The 21,349-nt window shown below is 40.6% G+C and overlaps 1 protein-coding gene and 1 pseudogene across 8 annotated transcripts in view; both read right to left on the minus strand.

Annotated features, from left to right (window-relative positions):
* The window catches only part of DNAJC6 (DnaJ heat shock protein family (Hsp40) member C6), a 178,840-nt gene that overhangs the window by 100,621 nt on the left and 56,870 nt on the right, over positions 1–21,349 (minus strand). Inside the window, exon 1 of one of the 7 annotated variants that reach the window (XM_032296724.1) lies at positions 9,873–10,273. The exons of the other annotated variants lie outside the window; for them this stretch is intronic. Within the exon in view, the coding sequence (XP_032152615.1) occupies positions 9,873–10,065 (193 nt within the window). The 5' untranslated portion in view covers positions 10,066–10,273. Of the gene's footprint in view, positions 1–9,872; positions 10,274–21,349 lie in introns of those variants that run through there. 7 annotated transcript variants of the gene reach the window in all.
* LOC116563894 lies at positions 1,662–3,317 on the minus strand (annotated as a pseudogene). Its single transcript, XR_004274621.1, has one exon. The product of XR_004274621.1 is annotated as a PRELI domain containing protein 3B pseudogene (transcript).

The following is a 21,349-nucleotide window of genomic DNA, read 5'->3' on the forward strand; positions in this document are numbered from 1 at the left end:
AGCAGTGGGGATCCATTTTCATTTGCAAGATATTTTTCCAAAAAAATATAATGCTGCATCAATTATATTGTTCTCTCAGTGCCATATCAAGTCTTAATCAGCTTTATTCAATGCTGGTTTTGCTGTCTCCTTCATTTCCAGTGTTTTTAAATTCTTTTTTCTTTCTTAACCCACATTTCAATTTTAGTATTCAATACTTCAAGGTTTCATTTATGAACACTTACTCCAGTTAGTCCTCTTAAGTTCATTTGCTTGCTGTGCATTTATGTTTAACAGGTAAGAACTATAAATTACCAGCTATTTCAAAAAAGGTAACTAACGGCACTAGAAAATGAAAATTTATAGTTTTATCATTAGATCAGAGTTTAAAAAATCAAGGGATAGGCCGGGCGCATTGGCTCAAGCCTGTAATTCCAGCACTTTGGGAGGCCAAGGTGGGTGGATCACAAGGTCAAGAGATTGAGACCATCCTGTCCAACATGGTGAAACCCTGTCTCTACTAAAAATACAAAAAAAAAAAAAAAAAAATTAGCCGGGTGTGGTGGTGCATGCCTGTAGTCCCAGCTACTTGGGAGGCGAAGCAGGAGAATTGCTTGAAAGCGGAAAATGGAAGTTGGAGTGAGCTGGGATCGTGCCACCGCACCCCAGACAGGCTATAGTGCTTTGTTTAAAAAAAAAAAAAAAAAAAGGATAAGGATTTGTTTAAAAATCTCTTATTATTAGGGCTTTACACCTTTCTCAGAACAAGTATAATTTGCAGAAATTATAAAAGGAAGATTTTCATCAAATATCAATTATTTAGCAATGTTTTATTTAGCTGAAATCTTATTTCACGTGAAAAAACTATCTCCAGTTACAAAAAAAAAAAATCGGAAACCTTATTAAATTTAACCTGCTTTTACAAATGTCTTAAGTCCTAAGCTAAACAATTTGTAAGTAGGAAAATGATAATTTTAAAATAGTTTTTTACACTGTTTCTGTGGTTTATGTATTAACTGGTCTTTTTGGTAGGCAGAAGCTTATCACACTAAGCACTGTAAAATAAAGGCAAGAACTAATGATCTGCTAGCAAAAATACTCTCTGTGCAACAATTGCAAATGTCAAAGCTATTATTTAGTGGTTGATAATTGCCTGCTACAAAATATAAAACGAAGTACATTTACTGGATTGTTTTTCAGCTTGCCACTGCCCTCTGACATACCAAATAAGGAATTCCCACAGACAAAAGCTGCAGTGCAATTCACTCAGTCTCAGACCAAGCCTCCCCTCACCATTATCCTTGTTCTTCCTCACTGCCCCCAAATCCTGAAGTGGCACCATATTACTAAAAACTTTAAGTTTATGCTTCAGAGTAAGACATCATTTGAGTAATTTCAAATGATGTACAGCTCCTTCATGTAGAAAAAGATGTTTTGTGGTCACAATTACTTCAAAAAGTAATTATATTCAAATAACCTGACATATCATGCCTTAGCAATTACAAAAACATGATTTTGACACATGGCAATTTTTAAGTTATACAAATGTGAAATGCTAAAATATGTGAACAGCTGTTCTTCTGTTTAAGTTAGAGCACTGCAAAACTCAGTTAATGGCTTTATTTTTTCAGTTAACATAACCAGCCCAGGGTACAGTATACTAAATCACAAAGTACAAATCTAAGGAAGTGAATACCTTTACTAAGTTACAAACCTTTGACAAATCAATACAGTACTCTTTAATATAATGAAACCATACTTTTGTTGGAGTCAGGTTACTTTAGTGATAATTTTCACTCCAAAAATATTTAATTACCAAATTAAAACACTGGTTAATGGTGGTTTATAGCAGAGCAAGTTATTTTACACAAAATATATTTTAAAACTACACAATTTCTCCTTTTAAGTGAGTTGCCTTGGGCAAGATGTTGAAGTGTACAGCAGCAGGGCAATGGGTGTCTATCGGAGGTGGCTCTGCTCTGTTCTGGGGTTGGTCCAAAGTCAGGTAGAGTTCCAACCTTTGAAAAGATTGAAAATTCTACCTTAAGGAGATTCATTATCAATACCAATTTCCAAGGAGTTCTTGTTGAATTTTCACAGAAATACTGGAACCCTCAAGATCAGATAGTAATTTCAAACAATATTAATTTCAGATGATCTCTTTTATTTAGAGGCCCTGCATCTGTTTTTATCAAGTCACATAGCCTTACACCAACTTATAAAAAAAAAAAATCTATCTAAACTATAGTTGTATTTTTAAAATAACACATAAATATGTAGTCAGCTTGGAGAGACCTGGGGTACCCCACGTTCTCTACCAACTTTCATGATCACTTCTTAGCAAATGCTGCTGCCCCTGGAGTCATTATGCTTCCTCTTCCTGAGGCTGTCAGTTCTTCAATCTTGGCATTTACTTTATGTATTACCCATTCCATTGCTTCTCGGCCTTTAACAGTGTTTGAGGATAACATACTTGCCATCAGACCTTCAAGGTAACTGCTGAGGCTAAGTCCTTTCACGGTGATTACGGCTTCTTGAGTCAAAACAATTTTTTCTGGGTCCTGAGGATTTGGTTTGTGTATAAGTCTCTGATCTACTGAAACCATATTTGTAAATGAAATATTAGTAGAGTTAAGTTCCATTGTTTTCTCTACGGAATCAACTACAGAATGTTCGTGCACATATGTTTTCGTTCTTGCTGCACCACTAAGGATAAGAGGTTTCACAATGGAAGGCAGTCCCTACTGTGTGCTGAGAAGTCTGTGGCTGTGCAACTTTCCAGAGGGATCTATATGTCTGTCCAACACATCAACTCCAACTACACTTAGATCCATAGGGTTTGGTTATTTCTGCATTGCAGCTGTTGTAACAATTTCCCACGAGTGGTCAAAGATGTGCCCTGACGTCCAGATCTCCATGGTGCCAGTGGCCTGAGCGATGTCCGGGTGGCGCCAGGGCACAACAAGGCCCAGAGGCTACACGGGTCCCCGCCCCGCCCCCAGCAGCCCAGCACCTTAGCCGGCGGCACAGCCCGCAGGCGCTGTCAGCCAGTGTTTTTAAATTCTTTAAATTTAAGTGAAGAAAACATATTTGTAGTTTCATGGGATTCAAAAACAACTTAACCCATTTTGGTTCTCTCAATTACTCCTATTTTTCCTTGCCTCAGAGAAAGAAGCAAATGAAAGAATTCACCACTAAATTCTTCATTTGCAATCTTATGGGCATTTCTCTATCGCATTTTACTCAATATAGAATAAGTAGAGCCTGGGCCGAGCGCGGTGGCTCACGCCTGTAATCCCAGCACTTTGGGAGGCTGAGGCAGGCGGATCACGAGGTCAAGAGATGAGACCATCCTGGCCAACATGGTGAAACCCCGTCTCTACTAAAAATACAAAAAATTAGCTGGGCATGGTGGTGCGTGCCTGTAATCCCAGCTACTCAGGAGGCTGAGGCAGGAGAATTGCCTGAACCCGGGAGGCGGAGGTTGCGGTGAGCCGAGATCGCGCCATTGCACTCCAGCCTGGGTAACAAGAGCGAAACTCCGTCTCAAAAAAAAAAAAAAAGAATAAGTAGAGCCTGTGTAACTTCATGCAACTTGCTTAACCTCTTTGTGCCTTGGTTTATTCAACTATAAGAGGACAGTTACTATCACTTATAGGATTCTTACGAGGGTTAAATATGATACCATATGCACAGTGTTTAGCATAATGCCTGAATTATAATCATTAAATTGTAGCTATCATATAATTGTAGCATTATTGAACAATATACAGATATGTATGTGGTTAAGCTTTGAATCTGTATTTTATTATAATTCTAATGGTATACATATATGTATACAGCATATATATTTACACATACTTATGTTGTATGTTGAAAATCTTTCCAGAAACTTTTAGTAGGCGTTATCTCTGAGGCAAGGACCTAAAGAATCAGGGAGAGTAGAGAATACTTTACTTTTTTCATTTTATTCCTTTCTGTAATCTTTAACTTTGTGCGTTTGTGTGTGATAGAGTCTCACTCTGTCACCAGGCTGGAGTACAGTGGTGCAATCTTGGCTCACTGTAACCTCCGCCTCTTGGATTCAACCCATTCTCCTGTCTCAGTCTCCCGAGCAGCTGAGACTACAGGCATACCACCACACTCAGCTCATTTTTATATTTTTATTAGAGACAGTGTTTCACCATGTTGGCCAGGATAGTCTCGATTGTTTAACCTCAGAACCACCTGCCTTGGCCTCCCAAAGTGCTGGGATTACAGGCGTGATCCACCCTGCCTGGCCTTTAAGTCTTTTTTAACCTTTTATAATAAAAATTGGTGAAAACCCCTGTGGTGCAAAATAAAAATTAAGAAAAAAAACCATTATTCTCAAAGCTTAGGATAATGATATGGAAATCATTTTATATAGAGAAAAGAGTGTGAAACTTAGGCTTGATTGGCCTAGAAAAGAGGAAAACTAGATTAAGAGGAGAATTACTGTCTGTTCTCAAAAATCAGTTGTCTAAAGACTACCATGTGAAAGGAGGGTTGGAGGCTGGGCACAGTGGCTAACATCTGTAATCCCAGCACTTTGGGAGGCCAAGGCAGGCCGATCACCTTAGGTCGGAAATTCCAGACCAGCCTGGACAACCTGGTGAAACCCCATCTCTACTAAAATGCAAAAATTAGCTGGGCGTAGTGGCATGTGCCTGTAATACCAGCTACTCCAGAGGCTGAGGTAGGAGAACTGCCCGAGCCTGGTAGGCGGAAATTGCAGTGAGCCAAGATCATGCCACGGCACTCAAGCCTGGACAACACAGCGAGACTCTGTCTCCAAAAAAAAAAAAAGGATTGGATTTCATTTGTATCTAGAGAACAGAAAGGCAGATTTTGCCCAAATAAAAAGAATTCTGTGCTGATGAGAACAGTTCAAAGATACTGCTCCAGTGGCAAAAACTCTGTCACAGAAAATGTCCACCATTGGCTACCTGGCCAACTTTCTGAGATTTGGTTCCAGGGATTTCCCTTCCAAATCTATGAAATCTGGCAGTCTCCAAGCATTTGAAATTTGAAACTTAGATTGACATATCTTGTTCTGTTATCCAGTAACTGGTGCATCCTTAAATGATTATCCAGAAACATCCAAACTATAACCACATATTAAATATGTTATATGAATTGACCAGGCACGGTGGCTCACACCCGTAATCCCAGAACTTTGGGAGGCCGAGGCGGGCAGATCACCTGAGGTAAGGAGTTCAAGACCAACTTGGCCAACATGGTGAAACCCCGTCCCTACTAAAAATACAAAAAATTAGTCATGCATGGTGGTGAGTGCCTATAATCCCAGTTACTCAGGAGGCTGAGATAGGAGAATCGCTGGAACCCAAGAGGCGGAGGTTGCCGTGGGCCGAGATCATGCCTCTGCGCTCTAGCCTGGGTGACAGAGTAAGACTCTGTCTCAAAAAAATAAAAAATAAGTTATACAAATCAACTTTGCCTCCAACCTACAATACCTTTAAACAGGCAGGTATTCTTAAGATTATTAGTACACATATGTTTATTATACTTCCATGAAGTATACAGTTATCCAAATACATGTCTTATAATGTTGAAACCTGGTGTATAAACACTAACTCGAATATAATTTGTTAAAGGTAATTTTTGTTTACAACCAGATTCACACTACATGTTATTTTAGCATCGTTCATTATCCTTATTCTTTAAAATGTATTAATATCTGTTACCAGATTTTAATTGGACTACTCTTTTTCAGCTTGTCATTATAAACTTGGTAAATTAAGCCCAATATTGGAGCACTTTAGCAGGTCAATACTGGAAGTTCTACTTTTGTGGGTTCTACTTTCCCTGAAAAGTGGGGTGCACACAAGAGAAATAGGGGGTTTTCAGCTAATGAACCGGGGTAGTGCAGTGTCTTTCAGATATGACAGGATGACCTTTAAATGACAATGTTTTTCTAGAGAATAATTTGAATGAAGAGAAAGTGAGCCAGGGAAGGCAGAGAGCTCTCGAAGAAGTATCTGGCTAGGAGACTGCTGTTATCTACCACTTGGGAGGCTGTTGACTTAGAAAGCCATTACATTCCTCTGAACATCTGTCCCTCTTTTATCTAAAAACAGAGAGGGAAATCAAAGTAGATAAAATTGTTTCCATTTCAACAATCAGTTGATACTGTCCCTACCCAAAAGTTTAGTTCAGTGGGGAAAACCTCAAACCTTTGAGTCAGAAGAGGACCTAAGTCTGTCTGTCACTATCTATTCTACCTTTGACAGGTCTCCTACCACCTCTGAGAATAAGTTTCTTCATATGATGAATTGAAAGGGCAAGATACAAAGTAAAGAAAGACTGCAAATGTATTTTTATATTGTTTTTAGCCTCAACTAAAGTTCTGTGGTAAGAACAGCTATTATCATTCCCCTTTTATAAATGGGAATAGGTCAGGCATGATGGCTCAAGCCTGTAATCCCAGCAGTTTGGGAGGACAAGGTGGGTGGATCACTTGAGCCCAGGGGTTCGAGACCAGCCTGGGCAATGTGGCAAAAGTCCCATCTCTACAAAGAAAAAAAAATTAGCCAAGGATGGTGGTTCATGACTGTAGTCCCAGCTATTCAGGAGGGTAAGGCAGGAGGGTCGTTTGAGCTCAGGAGGACCAGACTGCAGTGAGCCATGATCACACCACTGCACTCCAGCCTGAGTAACAGAGCAGGACCCTGTCTCAAACAAACAAACAAATAAGAACAGACTTTAAAAGGTTACTGGAGGCACTTTGAGAGGCCAAGGCAGGCAGATCTCTTGAGACCAGGAGTTTGAGACCAGCCTCACTAACATGGCAAGAGCCCATCTCTACTAAAAATACAAAAATTAGCCAGGTGTGGTAGCACATGCCTGTAATCCCAGCTACTTGGGAGGCTGAAACATGAGAACTGTCTGAACCTAGGAGGTGGAGGTTGCAGTGAGCTGAAATTGCACCACTGCACTCCAGCCTTGGTGACAGAGAGAGAGAGAGAGAGAGAGAGAGAGAGAAGAAAAGATAAAGGTTACTAGGTTTTTCAACGAGTAGCAATAATGCTGAGGTTTGATCCCAAGTCTCCAAACATAGACACATGCTGCTCTCCCTACCTATTTAATAAAATTCTGGGGAAATGAAATAAGAGAATTCTCCAAGTGTTCTATTATAAACAGTCTTACAAGTATAAGGTATTATTAAGATTAAGCTTTAAATTCTCTAGAGAGATATCAACACTTTTTTTCCATTCATTAACATTTCTGTCAGAGCAAAAGCACCATAAACCACTGATCCGATCCAGCATGTCACAGTACAATCAGTTGAATAAATGGGCAGATTACTGCTACTTTAGAAATGATCCATGAACTTAATTAGATGTACTAAACAAATGGATACATTTATACTGCACAGGCCACACTTTGAGGATCTTAGAAGAAAGAACTATAATTAGGCAAGACAGATACAGTTGTACCAGTAAATAAATCCTACTCTCAGAGTCCATTCCTTCATTCAAACCAAACAAATCATTCTCAATTGAAAATATGCATCAAAATCACCGTAGGATACCCTGTACTTTTACGACAAAGCCACAACATCCCTCTAACAAAATATAGGAGTAAATGGTGCATAAGGAGAGGCGAAAAGGGATCCCTGCAACCTCTCCATAAATGCCACTTTTATCACATTTAAGGATCAACTCCTGGCAATAGCACATGAGAGATAACAATATTCTAATGAAACACTTTCCCATCGCAACAGGTTATTAAATCAATCCATTATTCTTCTCTCAACCTATTAAAAAAGTCTGATTTAGTGAAAAAGACGATTCTTAAAAATCCAGGACTTACCATAGGTTGCTCTGCTCTGTGTTATAGTAACTTGCCCCCACTGACAGTCCCCTAGAGGCCACAAGGATTTCATTCACTACTGTGTTCCCCCATAGTGCTTAGCACATAGCAAGGCTCAGAAAATAAACGTTGAATGTATTCTACAATGTAACATATTTCAAAAACAAATTCCAACTCTTAAAATAATAATCCCTATGAAAAATGAAAACACACGTATTTCATATTTCTTTCATTTCCCTGAGTGAGTCTCCTTCACACTCATTTGGAATGTGTTTGTTTTCATTTAAATTGTTTACATGCTCACTATGTGTAAACATGATTATGATGGCATCATTCAGAGAACATGAATCTTTTTAAGATTTAAAGGAGATTACATTCAGCCAAAAAAATGGATTACACTTTGATATATCACAGATTTGAAAAAAAACGTAAATCAAATAATCATGTGCAACATCAATTAAAAAAAAAAAAAAAAGTCCTGGTTGGGTGCCGTGGCTCACACTTGTAATCTCAGCACTTTGGGAGGCTGAGGCAGCCAGATCACCTGAGGTCAGGAGTTCAAGACCAGCCTGCAAACATGGTGAAACCCAGTCTCTACTAAACGAACAAAAATTAGCTGGACATGGTGGCGGGCATCTGTAATCCCAGCTACTCGGGAGGCTGAGACAGGAGAATCACTTGAACCCAGGAGACGGAGGTTGCAGTGAGCCAAGATTGTACCACTGCACTCTAGCCTGGGCGTTAAGAGCAAGACTCTGTCTCAAAAAAAAAAAAAAAAAATTCCTGAAATCATCAGTCCCTTGGGGATCATTTTAGCTTTATTTTAAATGGTCTAAGAGATTGTCCCAACAATATCTGAAGAGCTTGACTGGGTACAATTTACTTTCAACCCAGGACATTAGGGCATCTGTGGACAATATTTCATCCCACTTTGGGACAAGGAAAATAGAAATTGATAGCCCAAGGACAGCCATTACACAATTAAAATAAACAAGCATTTGTTTGCAAAGCAGGGCATTTAAATTCAGTTTGATTTCATTACTGTTCAAACGACCTTATATGAATATTTCCTCTGGAGTCCTCAGTTGTCCAGTATTAAAATTGTCAATGTAAAACCAACCACTGGGGAGGTCAATTATAAATTATCTCTGTAAACAATTCTCCGAACCTGGTTCCCTGCAGAAGTCAGCAAATAGCTATAATAATACTCCTAGGCCAACATGGATATATGAAATAACTGTTTTGATACTGAAATCGCAAATGCCAACAGCAGTTCCAAGAGAGGACTCTAACTTGCCAAAACGTTGTCTAGAAGACAGTTGCAAGCACAGATACAAAGTTTAGAGGCATTTCCATTGTCCCTACAGTAAAGGTTTATGAAATCTGTACACTCAATGGCAAAGGAAAAACAAGATCAAAGCCAACAACAGATGAAATAAATTTCATTGTGCAAACCGTAAAAGCTGTGTAAAAGAGCTCTAGATCCCAGGTTAAAAACTACAGGAGAAAGGTAACATTAACTCTAGCAGACGGCTAAGACGTGGCAGGGCTTTACAGAATTGCAAATAGCATCAGCATTGCGAGTATAGCAATTGGAATAAATACCGTCTGCATGCTGCAAAAACAACGCACTTGCTCCTTCACCTCTCTCCCTCATCCAGCTGGGTAGTGAAAGCAGCTGCCTCTCCCAGTCCTCCTCTCAAGCCGTTCCTCGCGCCACCCCCTCCCCTCTCCTCTCCACCCCTCCCCTCCTCCTTTCCTCCCCCTCCCCGCCCCCAGCTGCCGTATTCAGCAGTCTGGAGAGATTAGGAGGCGCTCGCTACAGTCTCTGGGCCTCCGGACTGCTGGCTAAGGTTTCCTAGCTCCCTGGATGAGAGAAATTAGAGACTCGACACCCGGGTGGTATTAGAAGCTTTCGCCTCCAGCCCAGCTCTCTAGCACGCCGGGGCTAAGGGCGAGGGGGGGCCTCGGGCCGGGCGACTGGGAGGCTCCGGAGGCCGAGCGCGGCTCAGCGCTGCGCTCCCCGCGGGCAGCGCTACCTGAGCTGTCCATGGTGCTGGCGCGGTCCGGAGGCTGCCGGGCGGGACTCCGCGCCGCTGCCCCAGCGTTCACTCTGTGCTTGCCGCCAGCCCCGCCGCTTCCCGCACTTAAGTCCCCGTTACTGTCCACCAGCTGCAAAGATTCATAACCATCGTTGCCGGTCTTTTTCCGGTAGCTCCCGAGGAGGCTCATGGGCAAGCCCGGAGAAGAGAGAAAATAATCAACCTGGGAAACGAAGGGGGAGATGGAAGGTGGAAAGGGCTGAAGAAGGAATTAAAAAAAAAAAAAAAAATCAAGTGCCCGACATGACGCACAGAGGAGGGAAAAGAAGGGGCGGCCACCGGAGAGGAGCTTCGCGGGGCGAGGCGAAGCCGCCGCCCTGGGCAGAGCTCGGCTCCGGGCGCCGGGAGGAGGGAGGGAGGGAAGGAGACGCGGGCGGGCGGGGGCGCGCGTCCTCTGGGCCAACGCCGCGGAGCCGCCCGGCCCTGCCGAGCTCCGGGCCCCAGGCCAGCACCTCCTGGCTGAGGAGTGCCCGGAAGCAATCCTATAGGTGTCGCCGCGTCGCCCCGCCGCGCAGCAGGGCAGCGCCAAAGCCTCTGGCCCGCGGGGAGGAAAGGAAAGGGAGGAGAGGTTCGTGGATGGGGGGGTTGAAGGCGGGAAACGGGGCGGGGTGGTCGGGGGAGGGGACTACTACGACAAGGGTTGGGAGGGTGTGTTCGCACGCGTGTGTCGGAGAAGAAAGGGGCGAGGTGTCTCGGCCTGAGAAGCTTGGAGGACCAGGGGTCTCGTGGTAAAATCCAGACACACCCATTTCATGCAACTTAGCCTATTTTCACCGGAGTCCGCCAAGGCCACCAGGACTGTAACCGTCCTAGAGGACTTAATTGTAACTCAATTCAACAGAAAAAGAATGCATGTTAAGTGCCAGAATATATCCATGCTAGGATATAAAGGAAGAGCAATATTTTGCACATTCTCCAGAATGGGGATGATCCCTAAGGGAGGTATCAAAGAGTTGGATATTCCAATACTAGGAGGCAGTTAGCATCCATTCTGCCTAGTGAGCAGATGTGACTGTTTAGAACTATTTGTTGAGCGAATACACTGGAAGAGGGGCAGGGTTAAGTCCGGTGCAATTTCAGATCTGCCACCATTTACCTTAGGACCTGGAGAAAAGACTGTCAGTCAGCTAGCTTGAGGGCCTGCTTGGGAAGCAAGATAGACAAGGATTTTTTTCCCCATCCTCTAGCCTCACCCCTTATTTTTCTTTCATAATTCTGGCCAAAGGAAGCAGTCACTCATAATCAGAAGAGAATTTATCATGAAGTTAATTAAGCTGTATGCCTAATTTTATATTTGTTATTGAGTATTCTTAAAAGAAAATTCTAATATTGTATAAGTTCTGGACCTGAACAAAACCTGTATAAACTCTGGTGAGTCTTAATGTAATTATCAAATGTTTATTTTCACTTAAAGTAATAAGATTTCAGAAGGACTGCTCATTCTCATCATCTTAGGTGAAAGATCAAGTAAAAGTCTTGGTTTAAAATTATCATTTTCTCTACTGAAGCTTGGAGGGACTAAGGGAGGAGCCCTTCAAAAGTCATTTGACAGTTTCCTCACCAAAACAAGAAAAAAGCACATGCATGTAAAATGTACTTGAGCCCACACACAAAGCCTTTTGCTTTCTTCTCATTTTACATGGTTTTCTCTTGGTGTCATTATTTCAATTACCTAAGGACACAAAATCAAACAATAGAATCTAAGAGACTTCAGTCCAGACCCTTTGAGACTCAGAAAGTTTCCTGGAAGCTCTAGCTCTACACAGGTCTAGTAAAATAAACTGGCCTAAGAGACATTTCCCTGTACCAGGGTCACCCAAACACAGATTCTTGTAGGAAGAGCATGAATCAGAAGAAGTCAAAAGAAATGTTTTCTAAATCCTTCCAGTCCTTCTGGGGAAACCTAAACTTCCTGGCCATTTGCTTTCCCAACTGCATTATTTGATGGTTTGGTGTGATCTGAATTGCAAATCAGAGTTAATGCTCATTTATAACAAAATCAAACAGCCTGAATGGTGGCAGGAAAAACTGTAATAAAAATTTTAAAACAAATTTTTATACTTTCATTTTCCAAATCTATCAGATTGAACTATTTTAGTTACTTGACTAAAGTAATAATTCTGTAAAGTCTATTAAAGAAATCTTTTCCCATAACATCTTAAATAATCTTTCTTTGTACTTTTAATTCATTACCAACACACAGGAAGAGTAAATACCTAGTGTTTATCATGTGCCCTGACAAATGCTGGACTATAATTGTTGGATTAAGAGAATTTAGAACAGGCCTGGGTGACAGATTGAGATCCTGTCTCAAAAAAAAAAAAAAAAAAAAAAAAAAGATCATTCTTGAAAAGTAAAAATTATTATTTTCAAAAAACACTTTATTTTTCCTCAATTTCAACTTGCAGACATAGTGCTGAAAGAAATTATAGATTAGATGTATGCCTTCGTAGTTTTCAGTATCTATCTCTGGAGTTTGCAAATTTAAAGAAAAATATGAATGGGCTAAAAGGATTTTATTTTTATCTTTACACTTAATATAAATAATGTCAATCAGGATAACTATTAATGACCCTACGAAATCAAATATTTAAGGAGCATATTGAGGCAGGAAAATATAATAACTAGGTTAATTTACAACAGCCTAAATACTAGGGCTTGGGCCTAAATTTGAATATGCACCAATTTCAATATTAAAACTTTCTTTAGTGTGCTAAAGATCAAATTCATATACTTATCAATGAATATCTCACTGTTCTGCTCTATAAAACAAGCATCATATGAGTACCATCATTATATAGAAGAATTAGATTAGTACCTAACAGATATACAGAGAGAGAGAAAAAGAGGAAGTACTTAACAAATGCTTCTATTACTATTATTGGTCTGTACTGGGTGCAGCTCTATGCTCAGTGCCTGGCAGTCTTTGTTTTTCCCATGGGAAAAGCTCAATAAAGGCTAAGTATTATTTTTTCCAGGAGTATGCTAATGGAAAGTTGTCTGTGTAATTTTGAATGAGAATTTGGGCTTATGGGAGGTGGCGCTGGTCAAACACAAGGTGAATATTTAAAGCCTAACTCTTGATTTTCCAAACTCAAGATTGCTTCATAATTTATCTCAAAAATACTACATCATACATGAGACAAAGGCAAAAGATAAGATGCCCTCTTTGGGGTGAGCAATCTTTCCCTTTGTCTTTTCTCTTGCTGCCTTCAGGTGCTTTTATTAACTTGACGAAGATTAGTCACACTGAGGAATATTGAGGAGCCAGGCTCTATTCCACCCCATCCCCTTCAAACACATCCCATTCCAAATGCTGCCCTGTCACGGTGGATGCCACCTCACTTTTCTGGTGGGCTAAGAGATCAAGGTATGTATGCCACAGATTTTGATCTGTGATTTTCATTTCCAGGAAATATAATACATTGATTAAGACTGAAGTTACCTATGATTGATTCTTAATTCCAATTACTCTTGGCTCTGTAACGTTGGGCAAGTTATTTAACCTCTCTGCCTCACTTTTCTCCTCTGTAAGATGAGGATTACAGTAATGCCATCATAATAAGGTTATAGTGAGAAGTAAATTTGTTCCTAACTATAATAAGTGCTTAACATATGCTATCTATTATTACCATTATTCCGCTTCTTTTAAAAATGTCACCTCTCCAAAAATGCAACTTCCTATCTGTACAATTAAGCCAAAATTGGCCCAACTTACCTAAGAGATTTATTATCATTATGACATATGATAATATAAAAGCACTTTGTATAATGTGAACTGATTGTTTGGCCTTGAGTTATTAAATATTCACATGTATATCCTTCCTATTGATTTGCACTCTTTGAGGGCAAAAGTCTATGTTTTGTTCATGTTTGTGTCTCCCATGACACTCCAAAGAGCACCTCACTCTCATTAGATATTGAGTAAATATCTACTGAGTTAATAAACAAAAATGTCATAGCATTACCTAGTCCGGTGATTTTTTTAAACTATATGTCGTAGCCAACAAGTAAATTATAAAGTATTTTCATAAAAATGAAATAGGTTGGAAAATATCAGCATTTGGAACACAGATATTGTTTCTTAAGATACTGTTTTGGGTTTGTGTGATACACATGAGTGTGTATGTGCATGTTTCTGCTCAGTAATGATATAAATGTATTTCTCACTGTGTGTCCTAATTATAAATGTTTAAATGTCTTTGTTATGGGATAATCTCTGGTACTAACAGGTCCTAGTATTCCTAATTATGAATGTCGTATACACTGTGACATCTGAATTCATTTGGCTAATTGGACTGCAAACAGTTTTGGCTAAGCAGGCAGTAAATGAAGCCAGAGCTTCTACTCTGTTCTCTCTGTTACAAAATATATTATGATCGGGTTTCTAAAATGCATCTCTTCAATTTTCTGTTTTAACAAATATAAATCAATGCACAGTATTGAACTTACTTTGGCAATGTGCCTGAGGGTCATAATCCAGATTATCTCCTTATTGAATAAGGCCTATGGATATACATAGTGCAAGGCACTCACACTGGGGAGTATCAGGCCATCTTGACTCCCAGACATGTTTTGTCTGTCCTGTACTTCTTAAAATGAAAAATATTTTAGTTTAGATGCCTTTACAGAGGGCACATAGGCTCTAGTCTGAGGGCCATGTTTCACTACTACTTCCCAATGTAGGATACTCAGCCTCCTACACCCATTCCTACTACCGGTCAGCAAGCCCTTGCAGGCATTTGAATTTGAGATCTGCAGTGTAGTGGCAAAAGCTTTAGGAGAAACACCACCAAGATACCAAAAGCCACGACTTTAGGCCGCAGTCCAGAAGAAAGTGGAACAAACAGAATCCTCTCCTGACTCTGCTCTTAATCAGCAGGGTGTCCTTGATCCATTCTCCTTCTCTTAGCAGTAAAATCAAAGATGCTGAATTACATGGTTCTCTTTAGTTCTCACAACTCTAGTTGTCATTTCTCTTTCTCCTCCAAATGATGTCCATAGGGGAAAACCATAGTCATTTAAGTGCTACAGTTTGCTATGTCCCAGTTAATCAAGGTTTTCTGTAGAAATGCATGCATAAATAGTTGCAGCTGTCAACAGCGACATATAAAGCAACACACGAGAAGAGGAGGTATGCTGGAAAAAAAATCGGGTGATCTGATGACATTTAACAGAAGAAAATCTGAACTATTCCTATAATGTTTCTTAGGAGTGGGGAATATCTGTTCTTGGTGCCTGATAGAATTCTGGGTCTTTCAGCAAATAGGACAAATTTCCCAGATAGGGCATTTTTTTTTTTTTTTTAATAATCCAATATCATGAAACCTGTGTTTCCTTGAAGGCCTAGAAGTAATAAAAATAACTGCCATTGATTATTTATCATTTGCCAGGTGTCTTACCTACCTTAACTCTAAAGATTTTCTTCTTATTTTGAGGCAAACTTGGAGAGGTTAAGTAACTGGCCCAAGGTAACACAGCTATCAGTTAGGATTCAGACCTCCATCTTTCTGATCATGTTTTAGCCACTACAGCAGCCTAAGGAGGCAGTTCCACTGATCAAAGTGAAAGCTGAATGACATTTAGGTCATTCCTTAGATTTGACCTGCCTTGCTTAGTGTGGTCATGGAAAATGGTTTGGGCACATAATGGAAATTGTCTTTGCTTTACCTCCCACATGGCAGGTTTTGCTCAGTGAAACCTGAAAGTTTTCAATTAATGTAGCCTCCAAATAAGCAATCTTGTTTTGTAAACAACTGGCTTAAAAGACTTTTAATATTGTACTCCTAAAAACTGGATTTTTGCTACTCTTGGAAATTTAAAATCACTAGAAGGGAAAAATATTTTTTTCTCATTAAAAGCAAGCTTCTAACTAAAGAAAAAAAGTTTGACCTCTACTGTGTTTGCACACGTAGATATATATAAATATGTGCATGTGCAGATTAAAGAGACATCAAGGCATGGCAGAAAAACCACTAGCTTTTGGAGGAAAATTACAACTGTGTTTACTTGCACACATGGATGTGTATAAATGTGTGTGTAGATTAAAGAGACATCAAGGCATGGTAGAAAAACCACTAGCTTTTGGAGGAAAATTATAACTATGTTTGAGTCCTAGACTTGTAATATGCAGTTGCCTATAATTTGCTTAACCATTCAGCCACATTTCCTTTATATACAGTGGAGGAAACTACCTGTCCTTCCGCACACAAGGAATCAAATGAGGTGGGTATGGTAGCTCATGCCTGTAATCCCAGGACTTTGGGAGGCTGAGGCAGGCAGATCACCTGAGGCTGGGAGTTCGAGACCAGCCTGGCCAACATGGCAAAACCACATCTCTACTTAAAAAAAAAAAAAATACAAAAATTAGCCGGACATGGTGGCACACGTCTGTAGTTCCTATTTCCAGCTACTCAGGAGGCTGAGGCAGGAGAATCACTTGAACCCAGGAGGCGAAGGTTGCAGTGAGCCGAGAATGCACCACTGCACTCCAGCCTGGGTGACAGAGGGAGACTCTGTTTCAAAAAAAAAAAAAGCAGCAAAAAAAAAAAAAAAAAATCAAATGAGGCACATGGAAGCACTTAATAAACACTAAAGCCCTACATAAATACTGCATTTTCTCAAATCTGAGAAGCCATTTTAAGTCACAATATGAGAAAAAATATGCCACTAAAGTATAACATACTATCCATCTTAAGATACCTCAAGATTTCTTAAATGTTAACATGTTAAAAACTTTTATAAATGATGTAACAAATGTTATTATTTGAATGCATATTCGTCTGAGAATATATTTGTCAAATTATAATTCAGGTATTTTAAGCAACTCTGGTAGGTGAAGACAATGTCCATCATGTTTTACTAGGTGTAGCACAGTGCCTGCCAAGTAATAGGTGCTCAGTAAGTATCTGCTAATTGAATGAAAATACAAAAAAAAAAAAAAATTATTTTGGAAGCCATCGTTAGTTTACAGGAAAATTTGCTCTGGTTTCTTTAATGAGCTCACTTAAAAAACACAGTTCCATTTGCTAACATTTAACTTCTCCTTAACTTTTTAAGGATATGCTTACAGTATAACGTTTGCCTTTGTTCATTTTGTGCTGCTATAACAGAATACAGGAGACTGGGTAATTTACAAAGAACAGAGATTTATTTCTTACAGTTTCAGGGGCCAGAAGTCCAAGACCAAGGAGCCTACATCTGGTGAGGCCCTTCATGCTCCATCATCCCATGATGGAAGGCAAGAGAGGGTGAGAAAACAAGAGAGGGCAGGGGGGTTGAGGGGGAGGCAAACTCGCTTTTATCAGGAGTGCACTCCCATAGTAATGGCATTAATCCACTCATGAGGGTGGAGCCCTCATGGTTTAATCACCTGTTAATAGTACCACCTCTTATTACTGTCAGAATGGCAATTAAATTTCAACATGAGTTGTGGAGGGGATATTCAAACATAGCAATGTTACACTGTGAGATATATATTTTTGTATATCTATAAAATCCACAGTTCTCATAACTCCTCTTTTTCTCTCTCTCTCTCTCTCTCACTCTACTGCCCTACTTTCGCCTATCCAAGGCAGGACTCTTATCTGATTGTGGGTCCTGACACCCTCATCCCAGAGGGTGTTCTGCCCCATACCCTGGAGGAAGAAACGCTGCACAGAGAAGACAAATAGAGTCTAAATAGGCCTTACTGGGTTTAGATCATATACTTTTGTCCATGAATCACATTTTAACACAGTTGTCCATGCTTCAATCATGGCTACCCAATAAAGCCTTCATACAAGGCCCAAAAGGATAGGGTTTGGGGACCTTCCAGATACCTCAGTAAGTAGAAGTTCCTGGAGGATGGTGCACCCATAGAGGTCATGGCAGCTCAGCAACCCTTTCCCTGTACCTTTGTACTAAAATTTGCTCTGGTTTCTTTAATGAGCTCACTTAAAAAATACAGTTCCATTTGCCAACATTTAACTTCTCCTTGACTTTTTAAGGACATGCTTTATTATAAACCAGTAAATGTTAAGTGTTTCCCTGAGTTCTGTGAGCCACTCCAGTTTACTAATCAAACCCAAAGAGGGGGTCATGGGAACCCAAACTTGAAACTGGTCGATCAGAAGTTCCAGAGGCCCAGACTTGCAACTTGTGTCTTAAAGTGGGGGTGCTGGGTTGGGGGAGCAGTTTTGGGGACTGTGTCAGTGGTATCTGACACTATCTCCTGGTAGATAGTTTCAGAATTAGAGGACACGCAGCTGGTCTCCACTGCAGAATTGATTGCTTGTTTGTGGGGGGAAAGTGCCCATTTGGTCACAGAAGTCTTTAATCTGTGTTGATTGTTGTTGTTGTGAAAAAATAAGAAAAAGCACTTTGAGTGTGTTTTTCCACACACAGATAAACCTACATTACCGTTTTAAGAGTAACGCATGGAGGCATCAGTCCTGTTCATCTATCATTTTACGAGTAGGAAAACTTCAGCTTCTCAAGTGGGCTGAAGATCATGATGGGCGGGTTTTGTGTTCAGTTGTTTTCAGTCTTGAAGAAAACACTGAAAATTTTTATGTGGTAAATAGTGCCCCAAAGTCAGCTGCAAACCAACACTGAAGTGAAAGTTTTCCTAAATCCTGGATAGTCCCATTCCATGTTTGGCCCTGAGTCCACTATGATTTTATGGTCAAGATCCTTAAAATCTGGATGCTTCTTTTTTTTTTTGGGACGGAGTTTCGCTCTTGTTACCCAGGCTGGAGTGCAATGGCGCGATCTCGGCTCACCGCAACCTCCGCCTCCTGGGTTCAGGCAATTCTCCTGCCTCAGCCTCCTGAGTAGCTGGGATTACAGGCACGGGCCACCATGCCCAGCTAATTTTTTGTATTTTTAGTAGAGCGGGGTTTCACCGTGTTGACCAGGATGGTCTCGATCTCTTGACCTCGTGATCCACCCGCCTCGGCCTCCCAAAGTGCTGGGATTACAGGCTTGAGCCACCGCGCCCGGCCCTGGATGCTTTTTTATCTTTCCTTTTTTTTTTTTTTTTTTGATACAGAGTTTCACTCTTGTTGCCCAGGCTAGAGTGCAATGGCACAATCTTGGCTCACCGCAACCTCCGCATCCCAGGTTCAAGTGATTCTCCTGCTCTCCTGCCTCAGCCTCCCAAGTAGCTGGGATTACAGACATGTGCCACCACACCCAGATAATTTTATATTTATAGTACAGATAGGGTTTTTCCATGTTAGTCAGGCTGGTCTCGAACTCCCAACCTTAGGTGATCCGCCCACCTGGGCTTCCCAAATTTCTGGGATTACAGGTGTGAGCCACTGAACCCGGCCTGGATGCTTCTTTTTGTAACTCCTTTGTACCTAACAGGGTACTGGGCCATAGAGCATGTGAAACATGGAGCAAACCCTGTATGATGGTGATAAAGAAGGCAGTGACCATCCCAGACACAGGTGGAACAAATTCTTGAGGTGCTGAGTCTCCAGAGCACCAAACCACTGCTGCTCACTTGACCACATCTAACTAGAGGGAAGGCACTAGCATTTTCTGAACACTAAACTAAATGCCTGGGTTATTTACCTATTCGAATGTGAAAGGTTTCATGAGAAAGATTATCACACCCAAAGAGATAAACTCTGGAATGCAGCTGAGTGTGGGCTAAGCAGTGATTGCTAGTGATCCTCAATATTCCTCTCCATCTTCTATGCTTCCATGCCCTTTAGCTGGGCATGTGGCCACAGAGTATAAATATTTTTCAGTCTCTTTCATGTCTTGGACCTGCCACATGCAAGTTTTCTATAATCTGCTAGGTATATACATAGGACTAAGTTGTAGCCATTGCAATAAAAGCAGAAATAATACGTGCAATTTCTGGTATGGATCCTTAAAAGGGAGGGTAGGTGGTATGTACTTCCAATCCTTTTCCCTTTCTTCTAGTTGGAATATGGAGCTCCAGCAGGTATCTTGGACCATGAGTTAACCTTGAGAGTGGAAGACATTCACAATGAAGCAGTAAAATAGAAGAACCCTGAGGTCCTGAGAGCCCTAGCAACCCTATCTCTAGATTACTTAGAGGTGAAAGAAAAACTACTTAGTTATTATTTTGCCACTGTTATTTTGCTTTTTTCTGTTATGTGCATCCAAGCTAATTGGGGTAGAGCCTGCTATCATTAACCACTAGATTTCAGACCTTTTTTCTTTTTTTTTTTTCTGAGATGGAGTTCTCACTGTTACTGCCGAGACTGGAGGACAGTGGTGCAATCTCAGCTAGCTACAGACTCCTGGGTTCAGGAAATTCTCCTGCCTCAGCCTCCCAAGTGGCTGGGATTATAGGCATACATCACCATACCCGGCTAACTTTTTTATGTTTTTAAAAGAGATGGGGTTTCACCATGTTGGCCAGGCTGGTCTTGAACTCTTGACTGCAAGTGGTCTGCCTGCCTTGGCCTCCCAAAGTGCTGGGATTACAGGTGTGAGCCACAGTGCCCAGCCATTTTCAGATATTTATTTACAACAACATTTACATGTTCATGTGGTCATGGATAAATTTGATAACTTCTGTAAGCCTCTGTTTTCTCATCCACAAAATAAAAACTAACAGGGCAGTTATTAAAATTACATAACATAAAGTATACAAAGAGCTTAGCGTAATTCCTGGCATATAGTGAGGGTTCAATGAATGCTATCTATTGTGTTATTTGTTGTCATTGTCCTTCAACATAGCTGAGTCTATTGTGTCTGACTCCAAAGCCAGTGATCGTTCCCTCTCATCCTGCTATCCAGAGACTGCCTTTCAGGACAGACTGAGCCCAAAGCTGTGGACCCCTGACTATGTTACTGGTGAATTTCCTAGTAGAGCTATCCTTTCCTTTGAGTGTAATTCTCTTTCTTTGATCTACCTGCAAGATCTCAACACAGTTTAAAATATTTTAAGCCATCAAAGGTGATACAGAACTTTAAGCAAAATGTGAGTGTCATGACATGGTGGTTCTCACTCAGACTATTAGCTTCAATATGGCCAAATGAGAGAGTCTGACTCATTTTCCATTTGTGCTAAAGGTAAACTTAGGTAATAAGTGGGGGCATTTTTATTTTATTATTTTATCTTTTTACTTTCTATTATGGAAATTCTCAAACATATTCAAAAGTAGGGAAAATCATATAATGGACTTCTTTGTACATATCACTCAGGATCAACACTTATCAAGTCAGTCCATTTCTCCATCATCTGGGAAAGACATTAGTGTTGATGCTGACATCCCTGTCAAGGACAAAAACTACCATGGCTTTCAGTGCCTTGGTGTAACCTCAGATGTGTGGCCTTCTGGCCAAGCATCTGTGATTTCACATTGTTGGAGCATTTGTTGTATCCCTGGGGGGTGCAGCTCTCTGTAAGTTTTCTGTGGCCTGATCAAGAAAGAAGGCATATGCAG

Source organism: Sapajus apella, unplaced genomic scaffold (genome assembly GCF_009761245.1).
Source record: "Sapajus apella isolate SASKATOON/1434 unplaced genomic scaffold, GSC_monkey_1.0 scaffold36, whole genome shotgun sequence".
NCBI lineage: Eukaryota > Metazoa > Chordata > Mammalia > Primates > Cebidae > Sapajus > Sapajus apella.